Here is a 16002-nt window from a genome sequence, read left to right as displayed (position 1 = left end):
AGCCCAGCCTTACATGTTTATTTTTTTAAGTGAAACTAATTTTGATAATTAACTAATACCTATTACTTTAAAAATAGTAATTCTGAATCAAAAAAAAAAAAAAAAAGACTTAGCCAGCTTGGTGGCTCACACATGTAATCCTAGCACTTTGAGAGGCTGAGACAGGAGGACTGCATGAGTCCAGGAGTTTGAGACCAGTCTGGACAACAGAGTAAGATCTCATCTCTGGCCAGGTGCAGTGGCTCACATTTGTAATCCCAACACTGTGGGAGGCCAAGGCAAGAGGATCATGTGAGGTCAGGAGTTCAAGATCAGCCTGGCCAACATGGTGAAACTCCGTCTCTACTAACAATATAAAAATTAGCCAGGTGTGGTGGCAGGCGCTTATAATCCCAGCTACTCAGGAGGCTGAAGACGAATCACTTGAACCCAGGAAGCAGAGGTTGAAGTGAGCCGAGACTGCATAACTACACTCCAGCCTGAGTGACAGAGCAGAACTCCATCTCAAAAAAGAACAACAACAACAACAAAAAAGATCTTATCTCTACAAAAACCCAAACAATTAGCTAGGTGTGGTGATGTACACATGCCTATGGTCCTAGCTACTTGGGAGGCAGAGGTGAGAGGATTCCTTAATCCTGGGAGGTCAAGTGAGATCAAACCACTACACTCCAGCCTGGGTGACAGAGCAAGACTCTGTCTCAAAAATGAAGACAGACTCAAATTCAGGAATGATGAATCTCAACGTCACCAAAGATTACGTACTATGTACAACTAGCATTGGTTGGTTGGGCAAAGAGGGAATTCCATCATGTTCAGAAAACTGTCAGTAAAATTAACCTTAACTACAATGACCAGTTTCACATCAAATAAATCAGTTACAGAACTAACAACGAAAAGTTCCATACTTGATTTCTGGCGTTCTAACATAATTCCTTATTTCCCTTTTTTTTTTTTTTTTTTTTTGAGACAGAGTCTCACTCTGTTGCCCAGGCTAGAGTGTCATGGCCCAATTTCAGGTCACTGTAACCTCCACCTCCTGGGCTCAAGCAATCCTGCCTCAGCTGAGTAGCTGGGACTACAGTCCCACATCACGATGCCCCACTAATTTTTTGTATTTTTAGTAGAGATGGAGCTTTGCCATGTTGCCCAGGCAGGTCTCAAACTCCTGAGCTCAAGCCATCCACAAGCCACAGCCTCCCAAAGTTCTGGGATTTCAGGCATGACCCACCATGCCCAGCCCATAATTCTTATCATAAAAAAAAAAATCTGTTCATATACAGTAGGCTAATTTTAGGTCAATAAGATTACTTCCTCTTGGTATTTTGGTATAAAACTTAACAAATGACATAGAAAACATACTTACTTTCAGGGATACCAATTTAGATAGATCACCTATCTGAGATATGTTATTATCTGATAAATCGAGATGCTGTAGAGCTGTGCAGCTATTGATCTGTTCCATGGCCTATCACAAGAAAAGCATCACATTATTTAATGAAAACAAAATCAAAACATAAAATTATTCCCTAGTTTTTTGTAGCTGAAAGAGTGTCTGGCCTCCTCTTATTATTAGAAGCAGAGTAGAAAAACTTAGCAAGAGAAAAGGGGGCAGTACTAACAGAATTTAGTAGATTGTCATGTTGTAAACTTATACTTTCATTATCTCTCTATGAGTACAGGGCTACCAAATGGTTCATACCATCCAAGATATTTACAGCTTGAAGAAACCTTAGTAATCGCCAGGCACTGTGGCTCACGCCTGTAATCCCAGCACTTTGGGAGGCTGAAGTGGGCAGATCATCTGAAGTCAGGAGTTCAAGACCAGCCTTGCCAACATGGTGAAACCCATCTCTACTAAAAAAAATATAAAAGATTAGTCAGGCATGGTGGCAGTGCCTGTAATCCCAGCTATTCAGGAGGCTGAGGCAGAAGAATCACTTGAACCCAGGAGGCAGAGGTTACAGTGAGCTGAGAGCATGCCACTGTACTCTAGCCTGGCAACAAGAACAAAACTCTGTCTCAGAAAAAAAAAAAAAAGAAAAAGAAATCATAGTAATAATATATGACGTTTGGTATAGAACAGAGTTTACAACTTTAGATTGAGACCAAACAGCCTGGATTTACATTCTGGCCCTGCAACTTCCTAGCTGTGTAACCTCAAGCAAGTTACTTAACTTCTCTGTGCTTCACTTTCCTCGCCTTTATAACAGGCATATCTATATCTACTTCATATACTGCCATGAGATCAAGTAAGTTAATAGAGATGAATGCTTAGAACAGTAGCTCATATACATTAATGGATTAATAAGAGGCAGCTATTAGTATCATTTAATCTAGTCCTCTCAGCTAGCATGTCAAAAAATAAGACACAGAAATATGTATTAATTTACCCAAAATTACACAGTTACTAAGTGGTGGAAGTAGGACCAGAATTCAGATCTCCTGACTTTTAAAACTGTATATTCTCCATTATAGCATTAAACATCTACTTAAAGCTTAATTCATCATGGTATAGTCTCCTTCCTAAACACTCTATGGTTTGATCGACTTTTCTTTAGTACAATATAGATTCTTTGTTAACATTTAAAAAAAATTATACCTTATTATATGTTTCAAAATAAAATTTATTTTTGGTTTAACAGAGATTATCCCTGGGGAGTGGGAGTGGGTACTTTCACTTTTTAATTTGGCTTATTTCTACATTGCTTGAATTTTTTTATGCAGAATAGTTTTGTAAACAAAAAAGAAACCATTCACCTTAAGATTATTTCCTGCCAAATTCAGCCACTCCAGACACACTAGTTCCTTTAGCCCTTCCACATAGCCAATGCTATTATGAGGCAAATTTAATACACGAAGCAATGTCAGTTTGGCCACACCCATCATCCGAACCAGCCGATTATTGGCCACTGATAACTGTGAAAAGGAAACAATGTTAGTTTTAGGAATAATATATAGAATATATTTCACCTTCAGGTGACTTAAAAGGTTTATTCAGACAGCCAAACACTCTCAAACAGACAAACTCCTTTTGTATATTTCACATACATTGTCTAAAGATTCTAATATGACTATCAGTTTTTTGTTATTGTCCCTGAGCAACAGAAAATGCAGAGAAAGCTCAGTGATCAGACCTCCTCCCACTACGGAGACATTTTTAACACAGCAACAATTTGAGAATGTAAGTTCTATGGAATAGGGTTCTTACACTCTCTCCAGTCAAAACTTAATACAGTACCCGACATATAAGTGGGACTCAGTAACTATTGAATGAAGGAATGAATGAACTACTTGCCTCCATCATGAAAAAAGGTTACTTTAGTAACCCAGTATTTTGCCAACATAAAATGCTTCCTTTTCTTAACAATGCTTCTTTTCCTAATCTACTCTCAATGTAGTACATGTATGTTCATCTTCAGAAGAAACTGTCATGTAAAAATTTAAGGCAACAATTACTGCTTTTTAGGCCTGCACAGTTACTTTTAGTCAGGTTATTTTATTGTTTTGTTTAATAATAAATTGGTCCTATGTAACCACTTCCCAAACTGCAATACCCACCTGTATCAATCGTTTGCATTTCTCCAGATTTTCCAGTTTAATAATCTGATTTTTATCGAGAATCAAAGTGTGAATATCAGCTTCACAAGGTAAATTTGGACCTAATTTCTGTAGTCCCTGCCCTGACCAATTGACCACTGATCCTTGAAAAGAAACAGAAGTGTTAGAAAACACAGATAAAACTTCTACAACAGCTGACCATAGGGGTAGAACTATAAAATCTCTATACATTTCAAGTTAAAAAACAGTAGAGCATAACAAATATCAACACTGTAAAATTAAAGCAATCTTGAGTTCTAAATGACCAGACTGGATTACTCATTTTTCTTCAGAAATATCAAATTAAAACTAGATTTGTGATATTCTCCTCGAGTTTGTATGATATACTTTGGAAATCTTCACATCTAAATATGAACGATTACTTCCATTTGTTGTGCCTAAGTAATGATACTATTGTTTAAATGTTACTAAACCTTTGACTGCAATCCACCAGCTTACAGCCCAACTACCAATATATCCTAAAGTGCCCAAACTGTGATTTTGAAAATCAAAGTATAGTTCAACTAATTCGCCCATAAAATAGGATAATATACCTATTTCACTAGCTCGACATGGGAATTTAAAGGAAATCATGAACAGCACTTAGCCCCTTTCCTGGCACAGGGCACTCAATAAAGCACTTTAGTATACCATAGACGTGCAAACTCTGCCTCCACCAGTTAACTACTGTGGTGTAGTAGGCAAATTATTGATTTCTTTGGGGCTCACTTTTCTACTCTGTAAAATGGGGTAATACCTGCCTTATAAATGTAGTTCTACAGAGAAAATGAGCTAATGTTAAAAAAATAAAAATAAATAAATAAAGCACTGAGAACACAGTCTGGGTCATAAAAAGTGCTCTGTCAGTGTTAACTGCTATTAACAGTTAAGCAGCCCTGGTGAGCTAGAGAGGTGGGGCTTAAGAAAAGCCGATCTCCAAAAGAGGGCGGGGACAGAGAAACTGCCAATTTCGAATTTATAGCCAGATTAGGACTACTGCAGAAATAATTATGCCAGACTGCTCTCCTGGAGGATTTCAATGTTTTCCCATTGTCTAATGGCTCTTAGCATGTGAGGAATCGTTAGCCCCTCTGAAAATTTGGTGAAAGCTGTGTGCTGTCTCAGAAAAGTGCACAGCCTTTGTACACAATTCCAAGAGGTCGAAAACAGCTCTGAGGGTTCCACCAGCTCTTTCCGCAAGAATTTACGGCTCCCAGAAAATGCACTCCTGGTCTAAACCGTGAAGACGGGCCTCGACCCCTGGGCCCTGTCTCCGATTTAGAGGACTGACTGCTGCCAAGCCTCGGAGCCGTAACCAAAACAAAAGGAGCTCGCGTCCGGCTCCCCAAAGAGGTATCTTCAGGCCATGGAAGCACCCACACACTCCTGTGCTCTACTGGGCAGCGACCAAACTCGATCCTAGGACCCCTGTGCAGAACAAGGAGTACAGAACTGTGGGATCACCCCCCCAGATTTTATCAAGCCACTGGCCACCTCCGAGGAAGGGTTCAAAGTCAGTCTAGGCAGCGGTCTCTGAAGGTAGGTTTTCCTGAACATTCCGGAAACCAAGGAGAAAGGGGGATGTGTGAACCAAAAGACGGAGATCCCAAACATTTCGCTTAGGCACCCAGGACTCAAAGTAAATGGCCAAGAAAGGTCATCTCAGCCCGAAACCCATCGCCTACTCAGCATCGGGAGCGCGGGAGCCAGGGCGCCAGGCCGCGCGAAGGCTTCTGGGGGCTGTAGTCCCCGCCTCGGCCCTCACCGCGATGCCGGAGAGCTGGGCATCGCATGCGAACTACAACTCCCAGAGGGTAGAGCGCCTCCGCGACGACCACAGCCCCACATCAAAAGAACTGGTCCAGAACTCATCTCTAAACCTAGGCTTTCTCTTCTCCACTATTTAATTCAGCTCCATGGAGTAAACTTTAGGTCTCAGGGGCAGGCATCACCTTACCTTCTCCGGGAGGCAAACCCGCGTCCACGCGCGCCACCGCCATACTTGCTGCTTGCTGATAATACCAGGCAACCGTCCTCCCGCGGCTCTGTAGAGCTTGTAGTCTGAAGGAGGGAGCCGGAAACTATAACTCCCAGGATGCACGGCTCCCAGACGGCCCAATTGGCTGCTTACGCCTAATGATGTGAAGCCGGAGTTAGAATTTGAGAGTAGTGAGCTCAGGCAACCTGGTCCACTCGCTTGACATGAGTTAACTGTTTTATTTGATGGTCATTTGACTTCCTTGTCCAGGTGTTTGCGGGATTTCATACTTTTACCGTCGGGACGATTGTAAGGAGACTACTTAATGCAGACTGAATTTGACAGCTCATTGCTGGAAGTCTGTGGGAACTACTCCGTTCTTCTGATGATTGTGAATAAGCTGAAACTTCAACTCCGCTATAGGAATGAGCGATCTTGTTGAGATCATAAAAGTGAATGCAATTTATTTGAGAATTTATTGAAGTAAAAGTAAAGCATGCTGAAATAGAAACTTTTATACAGTATTTTTAAGTGATTGTTCTTGAATCTTTGACAAATCTTTTGACTTAGGGCTATAAGTATGAACCAAGAGCTTTTCCAGGGGGTATTCAAAATAAGTTTAAAATATAGTCTCCAGGCCGGGCTCGGTGCCTCATGCCTGTAATCCCAGCACTTAGGGAGGCCGACGAAAGCGGATCACCTGAGGTTCGAGACCAACCTGTCCAACATGGAGAAACCCCGTCTCTACTAAAAATACAAAATTAGCCGGGCATGGTGGCACATGCCTGTAATTTCAGCTACTCCGGAGGCTGAGGCAGGGGAATCACTTGAACCCGGGGGGCGGAGGTTGCAATGAGCCTAGATCGGGCCATTGCACTCCAGCCTGGGCAACGAGAGCAAAACTCCATCTCAAAAAAAAAAAAAAAAAAAAAAAAATATATATATATATATATATATATAGTTTCCAACTTCAAGAATTAGTTTGCCTAGTTGAAAGGAAGCAGGCTCACACTTTTTTTTTAAGAGACTATTTTTTTTTTTTTTTACCCAACCTGGCCTTGAAATCGTGAGCTCAAGTGACCCTTCCGCCTCAGTCCCTCAAAATGTTGAGATTACAAACATGAGCCGCCCCTCTTTTGATACATCTATTATATGCTAAATGGTGTGATTGTGATTGAACTCAGTAAGATTTCAGGGAATGGAGAAAGAAATAGAATCTGAAATCTTCAGTGAAGACCTAATAGAAGAAGTGAAATGTACCCATCTTTTGATGGGTAGACTCTGAACAGTTGAAAAGCAAAAGGTGAAGACATTAACACAGGCTGCAGGAGATAACAAAGTAGTGCTCACAGGAAGTGAGAAACTAGCGCGCACCTGTAGTCCCAGCTACTCGGAAGGCTGAGGCAGGAGAAACGCTTGAAGCTGGGAGGCGGAGGCTGCAGTGAGTAGAGATCACGCCACTGCACTCCAGCCTGGCGACAAACCGAGACTCCGCCTCAAAAAAATGAAAGAAAGAAAAAAAAAAGGAAGAAACTAAACAGTAAACGAAAAGAGCTTCTGCTTTCTACTACCGACTCTCCCATTTCCTCTTGCAACCTTTATTTTGAACTCCTCTCTTTATGAAACAGCAAACACCAAAGTCTGATTATTTTTGCTTGGGAAAATCTAGTAACTCATGCTTCTAGATTTCCAAGCACTGGATTCTCTGAGCATTCCCTCTTTCCTGGGTTCTCCTATCTCTCTACACTTTTTTTCACTCCTTTCCAATCTTGTTTCCTGCTGTTTTAGTCTAAAGACAAATTTCCTAGTTCTGAAGAGGAAATTAAGAGTAAGATTATTTTTCCTTATAACCAAGAAACTCCTTACCTAGAGAACACAATCTTACTTTATGTGTAAGAACAAAGCAAGGTCAGGTGAGGTGGCTAACCCTGTAATTCCAGCACTTTGGGAGGCCGAGGGGGGTGGATCACCTGAGACTAGGGGTTCAAAACCAGCCGGGCCAACGTGGCGAAACCCCATCTCTACTAAAAATACAAAATGGTGGCACATGACTGTAATCCCAGCTACTTGGGAGGCTGAGGCAGGAGAATCACTTGAACCTAGGAGGCAGAGGTTGCAGTGAACTGAGATCCTGCCACTGCACTCCAGCCTGGGCAACAAGAGCAAAACTCTTTCTCAAAACAAAAAAGAACAAAGCAAGCCTGACTACTGCCTATGTTAACCCTTATTCCTTGGAATAGGCTGTACGGATCTGGAGAAAGGGTTTACAGTTGTTTCCAATTTAGTAAGGTGTAAGGGTAGCTGAGCGAAAGGAGAATAGACTCAAAGTCAGGCAAGAAAATTTTATTAACCTGCGGGGCTGCTCCATAACAGAGGAGGCAGCCCTGAGCTTACAGCACCAGGGTTTATGTAGGGTGAGAGGGGCATAATCTATTTACTGGTAACAGGCACAAACTGAGATAGTTAACTTATAACAGACCTACGATATATTATCCTGTGGCTTTTGTGGCAGCAGTCTTTAAAAAAAGACAGAAACCAGGATTTTTTACAGATATGTGTCCAACAGGAATTTACAAGTATGGATAACCAACATGTATCCCTCGAGCTGCCCGTGCTGCCCCATAGCTGTAATTAGGCTTTGCTTAATTGTCTGGCAACCTTGATGTGGCGCCTAGGTAGGGGTTCAGGAATGCAGCTGCAGAGCAATCAGAAGGGGGTGGGGTCAGCCTGAGCAGGTGGGATCAGCCTGCGCGGAGGGGGTTTTCTGAGGCAGCACAGCCCCGTCCCTAACACAAGGTAATTACTTGGTAGGAAGGTTCTGGAAGCTTAAAAGGTACTTAAGAAGCACAGGTTCCTGCAAGTTTACAGCAATAGCTAAAACATTATTTTGCCTGGTTCATCTGCCCTAGAATCCACAGGAAAAGACCAAAGGACTTTTTTTTATGGGGCTAAGTACAGTCACAGCTCTTAAAGAGAGTAGCCAGATGTTCCTGGGCAAGGTCTCACATGCCCAAGTGACTCAGCAACCCTTTAAAATTACAGCACAGAAACTCTTTTGTGCTTCAAATAACAGCCTTTACACCTAAAATCAAAGTGCTACATTTTAAACTGCCTTATTTTGTATATAATGTTATACCCTATAGGATCCAACTAAATTAGGATTCTCCTAAACTATTAAAACTATGAACCTCTCAGTAAGGTAATGTTTCTCTGGCAGGCCCAGGCCCTGTAAGAAAGACTTCCCTTTCAGCACAGTATACTTGATCCCTACAACAGCTGATTACCCTGATCTTTGCCATCTTTAATTCATCTGCCCACAGTCACTGGCATAATCTAAGTAAAACAATGCCTTTTAGCATGTTATTCCCCTCTCAAAAACTTCTCACTTGAAGTTCAACTTGCAAGGGCCACTATAATCTGGCCTCACCCTACATCCCACCATTCATCCCACTGGTTTTCATTTGTTGTTTTTGAGGGAGGGATTGACTTAATGATACTTGTGTTTTAGAAAGGTTAAACTGCTCATAACAACAACGAATTGAAAGGAAGAATAGAGGCTGATAACCTTCAACAGCGGTTTCAGGAGAATATTATAAACAAGTTTTTAGATAACACAGAGTTAAGAGACTAGGTAGGCAAGAAACTGGAACATTTACCTTGAGGAAATGAAGGTGGTTTTCTAATTAGGATTGAAATGATCATATTTGAAAGAACATAACTTTGAAGTTTTCATTCAAGTTTTAAAGTGAAAAAGTTACTAATATAAAGAATTTTAACACTGTAAAGATTTGGAAAACATGCAATTTTTTTTTTTTTCGTTTTTGACACAGAGTCTCACTCTGTCACCAGGCGCCAGGCTGGAGTGCAGTGGCATGATCTCGGTTTACTGCAACCTCCACCTCCCAGGTTCAAGCAATTCTCCTGCCTCAGCCTCCTGAGTAGCTGGGACTATAGGCATGCACCACCAAAACTAGCTAATTTTTTTGTATTTTTTAGTAGAGATGGGGTTTCACCATGTCAGCCAGGATGGTCTCGATCTTTTGACCTCGTGATCTGCCCGCAAATTTTTTTAACAATAAAAAAAATTTTTTTCCTCAACACAGAGTCTTGCTTTGTTGCCCAGAGTGGAGTGCAGTGGTGCAATCCTCCTGGCTCACTGCCAGCCTCCACCTCTTCGGCTCAAACAATTCTCCCAATTCAGCCTTCTGAGTAGCTGGGACTTCAGGTGCACACCACCACACCTGGCTAATCTTAATTTTTTATTTGTTTTTATTTTTTATTTTTATTTTAAAAAAGAGATGGGGTTTTTCCATGTTGGTCAGGCTGATTTTGAACTGCTGGCCTCAGGTGATCCACCGGCCACAGCCTCCCAAAGTGCTGAGATTACAGGCATGAGCCACCTCGCCCGGCTTTTATTTTGTAGGCAGAGGTCTCATCATATTGCAATCCTCCTGCCTTGGCCTTCCAAAGTGCTGGGCTTATAGGTGTGGGCCACCATGCCTGGTTTAACAATAAAAAAATTCATGCAAAGGTTCAAGTGCATAAAATTATAAATATTTCCTTCCTTGATTAATATTCATGTGTAGACTCTTCAGGTCCTGCTTCCTTATGTATGACCTATGGCATGGAAAGAGAGATTGCCAATATTCACAGGTTATCCAGATGTCCCAGATGAGATTAATTTTCCTCATTATTAGTTATTATAATTATTATTTATATCCTATTATGTGGTAGGCTTTGTGATAACTAGTTTACATATATTAGCTCTAGTTTTCACAAAATCCCTCCAAGTAGATGCCAAGAGATTATGTTACAGTTGTTGGAAACAATATAAAGGACACCCAGTTAAATATGAATTTCAGTTGAACAATGAATAATGTTTTAGTATAAGTATGTCCCAAATATTCCTGTTGCAATATACATCTTATGCAATATTTAGGACACAGCTATACTTTAAAAAGTGTTGTTTATCCGAAATTCAAATTTAACTGGATGTCTTAGATTTTTATTTGCATTTATATTTAGTTTCTTAATTTCCGGCAACCTAGTAAGAAGGACAGACAGAATTTTGGTTTTGTTCATTCGTTTGTTTTTTGAGACAGAGTCTTGCTCCATAGCCCAGGCACAATCTTGGCTCAATGCAACCTCCACCTCCCGGGTTCAAGAGATCCTTCTGCCTCAGCCTACCAAGTAGCTGAGACTACAGGTGCTTGCCACCATACCTGGGTAACTTTTTTTATTTTATTTTATTTGAGATAGGGTCTTACTCTGCCACCCAGCCTGAAGTGCACTGGCACAATCTCTACTCACTGTAACCTCTGTCTCCTGGATTCAAGCAATTCTTCTGCCTCAGCCTCTTGAGTAGCTGGGATTACAGGCATCAGCCACCACACTCCCGGCCAGAATTTTGAATCCATGTGCAACTACATATTAAACTTTTTGGCTGGGTGTGGTGGCTTACTCCCATAATCCCAGCACTTTGGGAGGCTGAGGTGGATGGATCACCTGAGGTCAGGAGTTCAAGACCAGCCTAGCCAACATGGTGAAATGCTGTCTCTACTGAAAATTAAAAAATCAGCCAGGGGTGGTAGCAGGCACCTGTAATCCCAGCTACTTGGGAGGCTGAGGCAAGAGAATCGCTTGAACCTGGGAGGCAGAGTTTGCAGTGAGCTGATATCCTGACACTATATTCCAGCATGGGTGACAGAGTGAGACTCCATCTCAAAAAACAAAACAACAAAAGAAATAAGCTTTCCAATAACTGATTTAAAAATATTAGTAGCTGCACTTTTTAAAAAATTTCTTAACTTGGGCCGGGCACGGTGGCTCAAGCCTGTAATCCCAGCACTTTGGGAGGCCGAGGCGGGTGGATCACGAGGTCAAGAGATCGAGACCATCCTGGTCAACAAGGTGAAACCGCGTCTGTACTAAAAATACAAAAATTAGCTGGGCATGGTGGCGTGCGCCTGTAGTCCCAGGTATTCGGGAGGCTGAGGCAGGAGAATTGCTTGAACCCAGAAGGCAGAGGTTGCAGTGAGCCAAGATCGTGCCATTGCACTCCAGTCTGGGTAACAAGAGCAAAACTCCGTCTCAAAAAAAAAAAAAAAAATTTCTTAACTTTTTTTTTTTAACAGTCTTACTCTGTCATCTAGGCGGGAGTGCAGTGGTGTGATCTCAGCTCACTGCAACCTCTGCCTCCCAGGTTCAAGTGATTCTCCTGCCTCAGCCTCCCAAGTAGCTGGGACTACAGGTGTATGCCACCATACCAGGTTATTTTTGTATTTTTAATAGAGATGGGGTTTTGCCATGTTGGCCAGGCTGGTCTTTAACTCCTAACCTCAGGTGATCCACCCACCTCAGCCCTCGGCCTCCCAAAGTGCTGGGATTACAGGAGTGAGCCACAACATCTGACAATTTCTTCACTTTTTAATAGACATGGGGTCTTACTATGTTGCCCAGGCTGGTCTCAAACTCCGGGGCTCAGGCAATCCTGCCTCAGTCTCCCAAAGTGGTAGGATTACAGGTGTGAGCCACCACACCTGGCCCAGATGCATATTTTATTTTCCTAATTAGAGCCTAATGAATATTTTAATAGACATATATATATATTTATATTTGTGTTTAGAAAGAACTCTGGAAGGAGCCACAAGAAACTATTAATTGTAGTTACCTGAGGGAAAGGGCCAATGGAAATGCGACAGAGGGATTGATGAGGGACAGAGTTGGGGAGAAACTTTTCACTGAATATATTTACATATTTTAAAATCATATGAATGTTTTGCCTATTCAAAATACTATATTTTGAAAGAAAATAAAATAAAAGAGAAAAAAAAGAAAAAGAAAAGAAAAATCAGTTTTCCAAGCCAGGTGCAGTGGTATGCAACCATAGTCCCAGCTCCTCTGGAGGCTGAAACAGGAACACCTGAGCCCAGGAGTTTGAGGATGTAGAGCCCTATGATCATGCCTGTGAATTGCCCCTACACTACGACCTGTGCAACACAGTATGAAGTTAAATAATGTAAACTTGAAGCTGTTGGAACTTCAAAATACTTTCAGCCTTGAGGGGAATGTGGCTATGTGGCCTGAATCACATAGCATGAAGCTGCAGCTTCTGATTCTCCAATTATAGATTAAATCTTATCTTCATTCTTGCCCTGTAAGTGATTAGGAAAAACTGAATGGTACTAAAAATAGGAAGACCTCATCTCGAAAAAAAAGAATAATAATTTTTGGCTGAGTGTGGTGGCTCACACCTGTAATCCCAGCACTTTGGGAGGCTGAGGCGGGTGGATCACCTGAGGTCGGGAGTTTGAGACCAGCCTGACCAACATGGAGAAACTCTGTCTCTACTAAAAAAAAAAAAAAATGCAAAACTAGCTGAGTGGCGCGTGGCTGTAATCCCAGCTACATGGGAAGCTGAGGCCGGAGAATCGCTTGAACCTGGGAGTTGGAGGTTGTGGTGAGCCGAAATTGTGCCACTGCAGCCCAGCCTGGGCAACAAGAGCAAAACTCCGTCTCAAAAAATAATAATAATTTTTAAAATTTGTTTCTCATAATGGCAGCAGACAAAAAATTATCACTACAGTGTCTATAGCTAACAAAAGCCCCCAGAGAAACTAGAGCCCAAATTGCATGGTAATGGAAAGAAACCACAATATAAGAAATGCTTGTGAACAGTATGTTTGAGTCAAAATGGCAATGGTGATGATGTTTTGCTAGGTACCATTATAATACTCTTCTTTCTAGCTTCTAGTCTTAAACCTAAAATTTTCTTTTTTTTTTTTTTTTTGAGACGGAGTTTCGCTCTTGTTACCCAGGCTGGAGTGCAATGGCGCGATCTCGGCTCACCGCAACCTCCGCCTCCTGGGTTCAGGCAATTCTCCTGCCTCAGCCTCCTGAGTAGCTGGGATTACAGGCACGCGCCACCATGCCCAGCTAATTTTTTGTATTTTTAGTAAAGACAGGGTTTCACCATGTTGACCAGGATGGTCTCAATCTCTTGACCTTGTGATCCACCTGCCTTGGCCTCCCAAAGTGCTGAGATTACAGGCTTGAGCCACCGCGCCCGGCCAATAGCCATATTTTAAAAAGAAAAATATATATTTTATTTATTCATATTAGCATTTCAACATATAAACAATATAAAAAATGGGATATTTTGCATTAATTTTTTTTTTTTAGATAGAGTTTAGGTCTTGTTGCCGAGGCTAGAGTGCCATGGCACAATCTCAGCTCACTGCAACCTCCGCCCCTGCCCTCCAGGTTCAAGTGAGTCTCCTGCCACAGCCTCCTAAGTAGCTGGGATTACAAGTGTGTGCACCACCACACCCAGCAGCTAATTTTTGTATTTTTAGTAGAGATGGGCCCTTCACCATGTAAGCCAGGCTGGTCTCTAATTCCTGACCTCAAGTAATCCGCCTGCATTGGCCTCCCAAAGTGCTGGGATTATAGGCATGAGCCACCACACCCAGCCACTTAATTTTCTATTGAGAATATAATGAAACATTTTTATAAAAGTTCTACTGCCTTTCAGAAAAACTTCAAAAGAGATTAAATAGAAATCTCAAGGATTCCTTTACTACTCTTTTAAATAAAACACAACTTCCTCTGGTTTATTTAGTTTTTATTTACTTTACCTAAATAACCTGAAAAATATTATTGAAATTAATTTATACTTCCACCTCTTTTAGCTGATACACAGGGGGAAAAAATGAACATTTTAGAATTTCATGTTCAGTTGGTTAACTCATTTTTCGGCCCTCTCATTGCGGGGCTTTTTGTTTGTTTGTTTGTTTGTTTTTGAGGCAATCTCCCATTGTCACCCAGGCCAGAGTAAAGTGACTGCAATCTCAGCTCACTGCAACCTCCACTTGCCAGGCTCACACAATACTCTTTTCAGCCTCCAAAGTAGCTGGTACCACAGGTGCAAGCCACCGCTTCCAGGTACTTTTTGGTATTTTCATTAGAGAAGAGGCTTCACCATGTTGGCCAGGCTGGTCTCAAACACCTGGCCTTAAGTGATCTGCCTGCCTCAGCCTTCCAACGTACTAGCATTACAGGCATGAGCCACTGTGCCCAGCTGACACTGCATTCTATTTAGGATTGTTGCTTTAAGAATGTTCTGAGTAGCCTGGGTACAGTGGCCCATGCCTATAATTCCAGCACTTTGGGAGGCTGAGGCAGGGGATCATGTAAGCCCAGGAATTCAAGACCAGCCTGGGCAATATAGAAAGATCCTGTCTCTACAAAAATTAAAACGAATTAGCTGGGTATGGTGGCATGAGCCCATGGGCCCAGATACTGCAGGCGCTATGGTGGGAGGAGTGCTCAGGACGGAGTTTGAGGCTGCAATGAGCTGTGATCATGCCATTGCAGTTCAACCCTCATGACAGAGTGAGATTCTGTCTCAATATTAAAAAATATTCTGTCCATCCTCCTGAAATCTCATTGGTTTAGGGATGATAGGTTGCCAGTTTACCTCCAGAGGGGTAGTGGGAGCAATTATTCCCCAGCCTGTGTTGTTTTTCTCTCCTTCAAAGAGCTTCCTATGAGTCTAGCACTAATTCCTGGCAAGAAGCCTGGACAGAGCCTCGCTATAACACGGCAAAGTAATTAGCCCTCTGTCTAAATACTATGGAATTTTGTTGTTGAATTCTTTGACTTTGGTTTTAAGTTTTTTTGGTTTACTGACCACTTTTGAAAGACCATAACCTACAAAAGTTGTGACCCCTCTTCTAGACAAGTGCACGGAGAACACACACGGAACTGTCAGTATATAACCTTTTCTACTGTTTGGTTTTTACTATTGTGTAACACCTACCCCATAAAAGCATAATTCTTTCTGACTTCAGAGCAGTTGACTTTTATTGTGTTTTCTGATTACATGAGCAACATATGATTTTTTTAAACATTCAGGAAAACAAAAAAATATGTAAAATACAAGGTGAAAGTTTTGATAATCTCATCCCTTAAAGATGCATTGTCTAATATGCTAGCTACTATCCACATTTGGCTACTGAGTATTAGAAATGTGGCTAGTCCTAAATGAGATGTGCTGTAAGTGTAAAATACACACTGGATTTCAAAGACTTACTTAAAAATAAGAATGCAAGCCTGAGCAACAGGACAAAGCTCCATCTCTGGTAAAAATACAAAAATTAGCTGGGCATGGTGGTGTGTGCCTATAGCCCCAACCACTCAGAAGGCAGGCGGGAGGATCGCTTGAGCCCTGGAAGTTGAGGCTGCCCTAAGACAAGATGGGGCCACCGCACTCCAGCATGGGCAACAGAACAAGACCCTGTCTCAAAAAAATAAAATAAAGTCCCAGCTACTTGGGGTGGGGGGTGGGGGGCAGGGGCAGAGGTGGCAGTGAGCCGAGATTGCACCATTGCACTCCAGCCTAGGCGACAGAATGAAACTCCGTC

General features: G+C 41.9%; 1 protein-coding gene across 6 annotated transcripts in view; it reads right to left on the bottom strand.

The window, feature by feature from the left end:
- CEP97 (centrosomal protein 97) overlaps positions 1-5663 on the bottom strand; it is a 34580-nt gene extending 28917 nt beyond the window's left edge. For 4 of the 6 annotated variants that reach the window (XM_054246114.2, XM_054246115.2, XM_002758852.6 and 1 more), the window contains exons 1-4: positions 5558-5663; positions 3562-3704; positions 2761-2919; positions 1367-1468 (exon numbers count right to left, since the gene is read on the bottom strand). In XM_054246114.2, the coding sequence (XP_054102089.1) occupies positions 1367-1468; positions 2761-2919; positions 3562-3704; positions 5558-5600 (447 nt within the window). In that variant the 5' untranslated portion in view covers positions 5601-5663. Of the gene's footprint in view, positions 1-1366; positions 1469-1702; positions 1725-2760; positions 2920-3561; positions 3705-5557 lie in introns of those variants that run through there. The other 2 variants (XM_054246116.2, XM_054246117.2) reach the window with 2 other exon arrangements.
- Between the last annotated feature and the right edge of the window lie 10339 nt (positions 5664-16002).

This window comes from Callithrix jacchus, chromosome 15 (assembly GCF_049354715.1).
Source record: "Callithrix jacchus isolate 240 chromosome 15, calJac240_pri, whole genome shotgun sequence".
In the NCBI taxonomy this organism is placed as follows: Eukaryota; Metazoa; Chordata; class Mammalia; order Primates; family Cebidae; genus Callithrix; species Callithrix jacchus.
The sequence above is the reverse complement of the archived record's forward strand: the minus strand, read 5'-3'. Positions and strand labels throughout refer to the sequence as shown.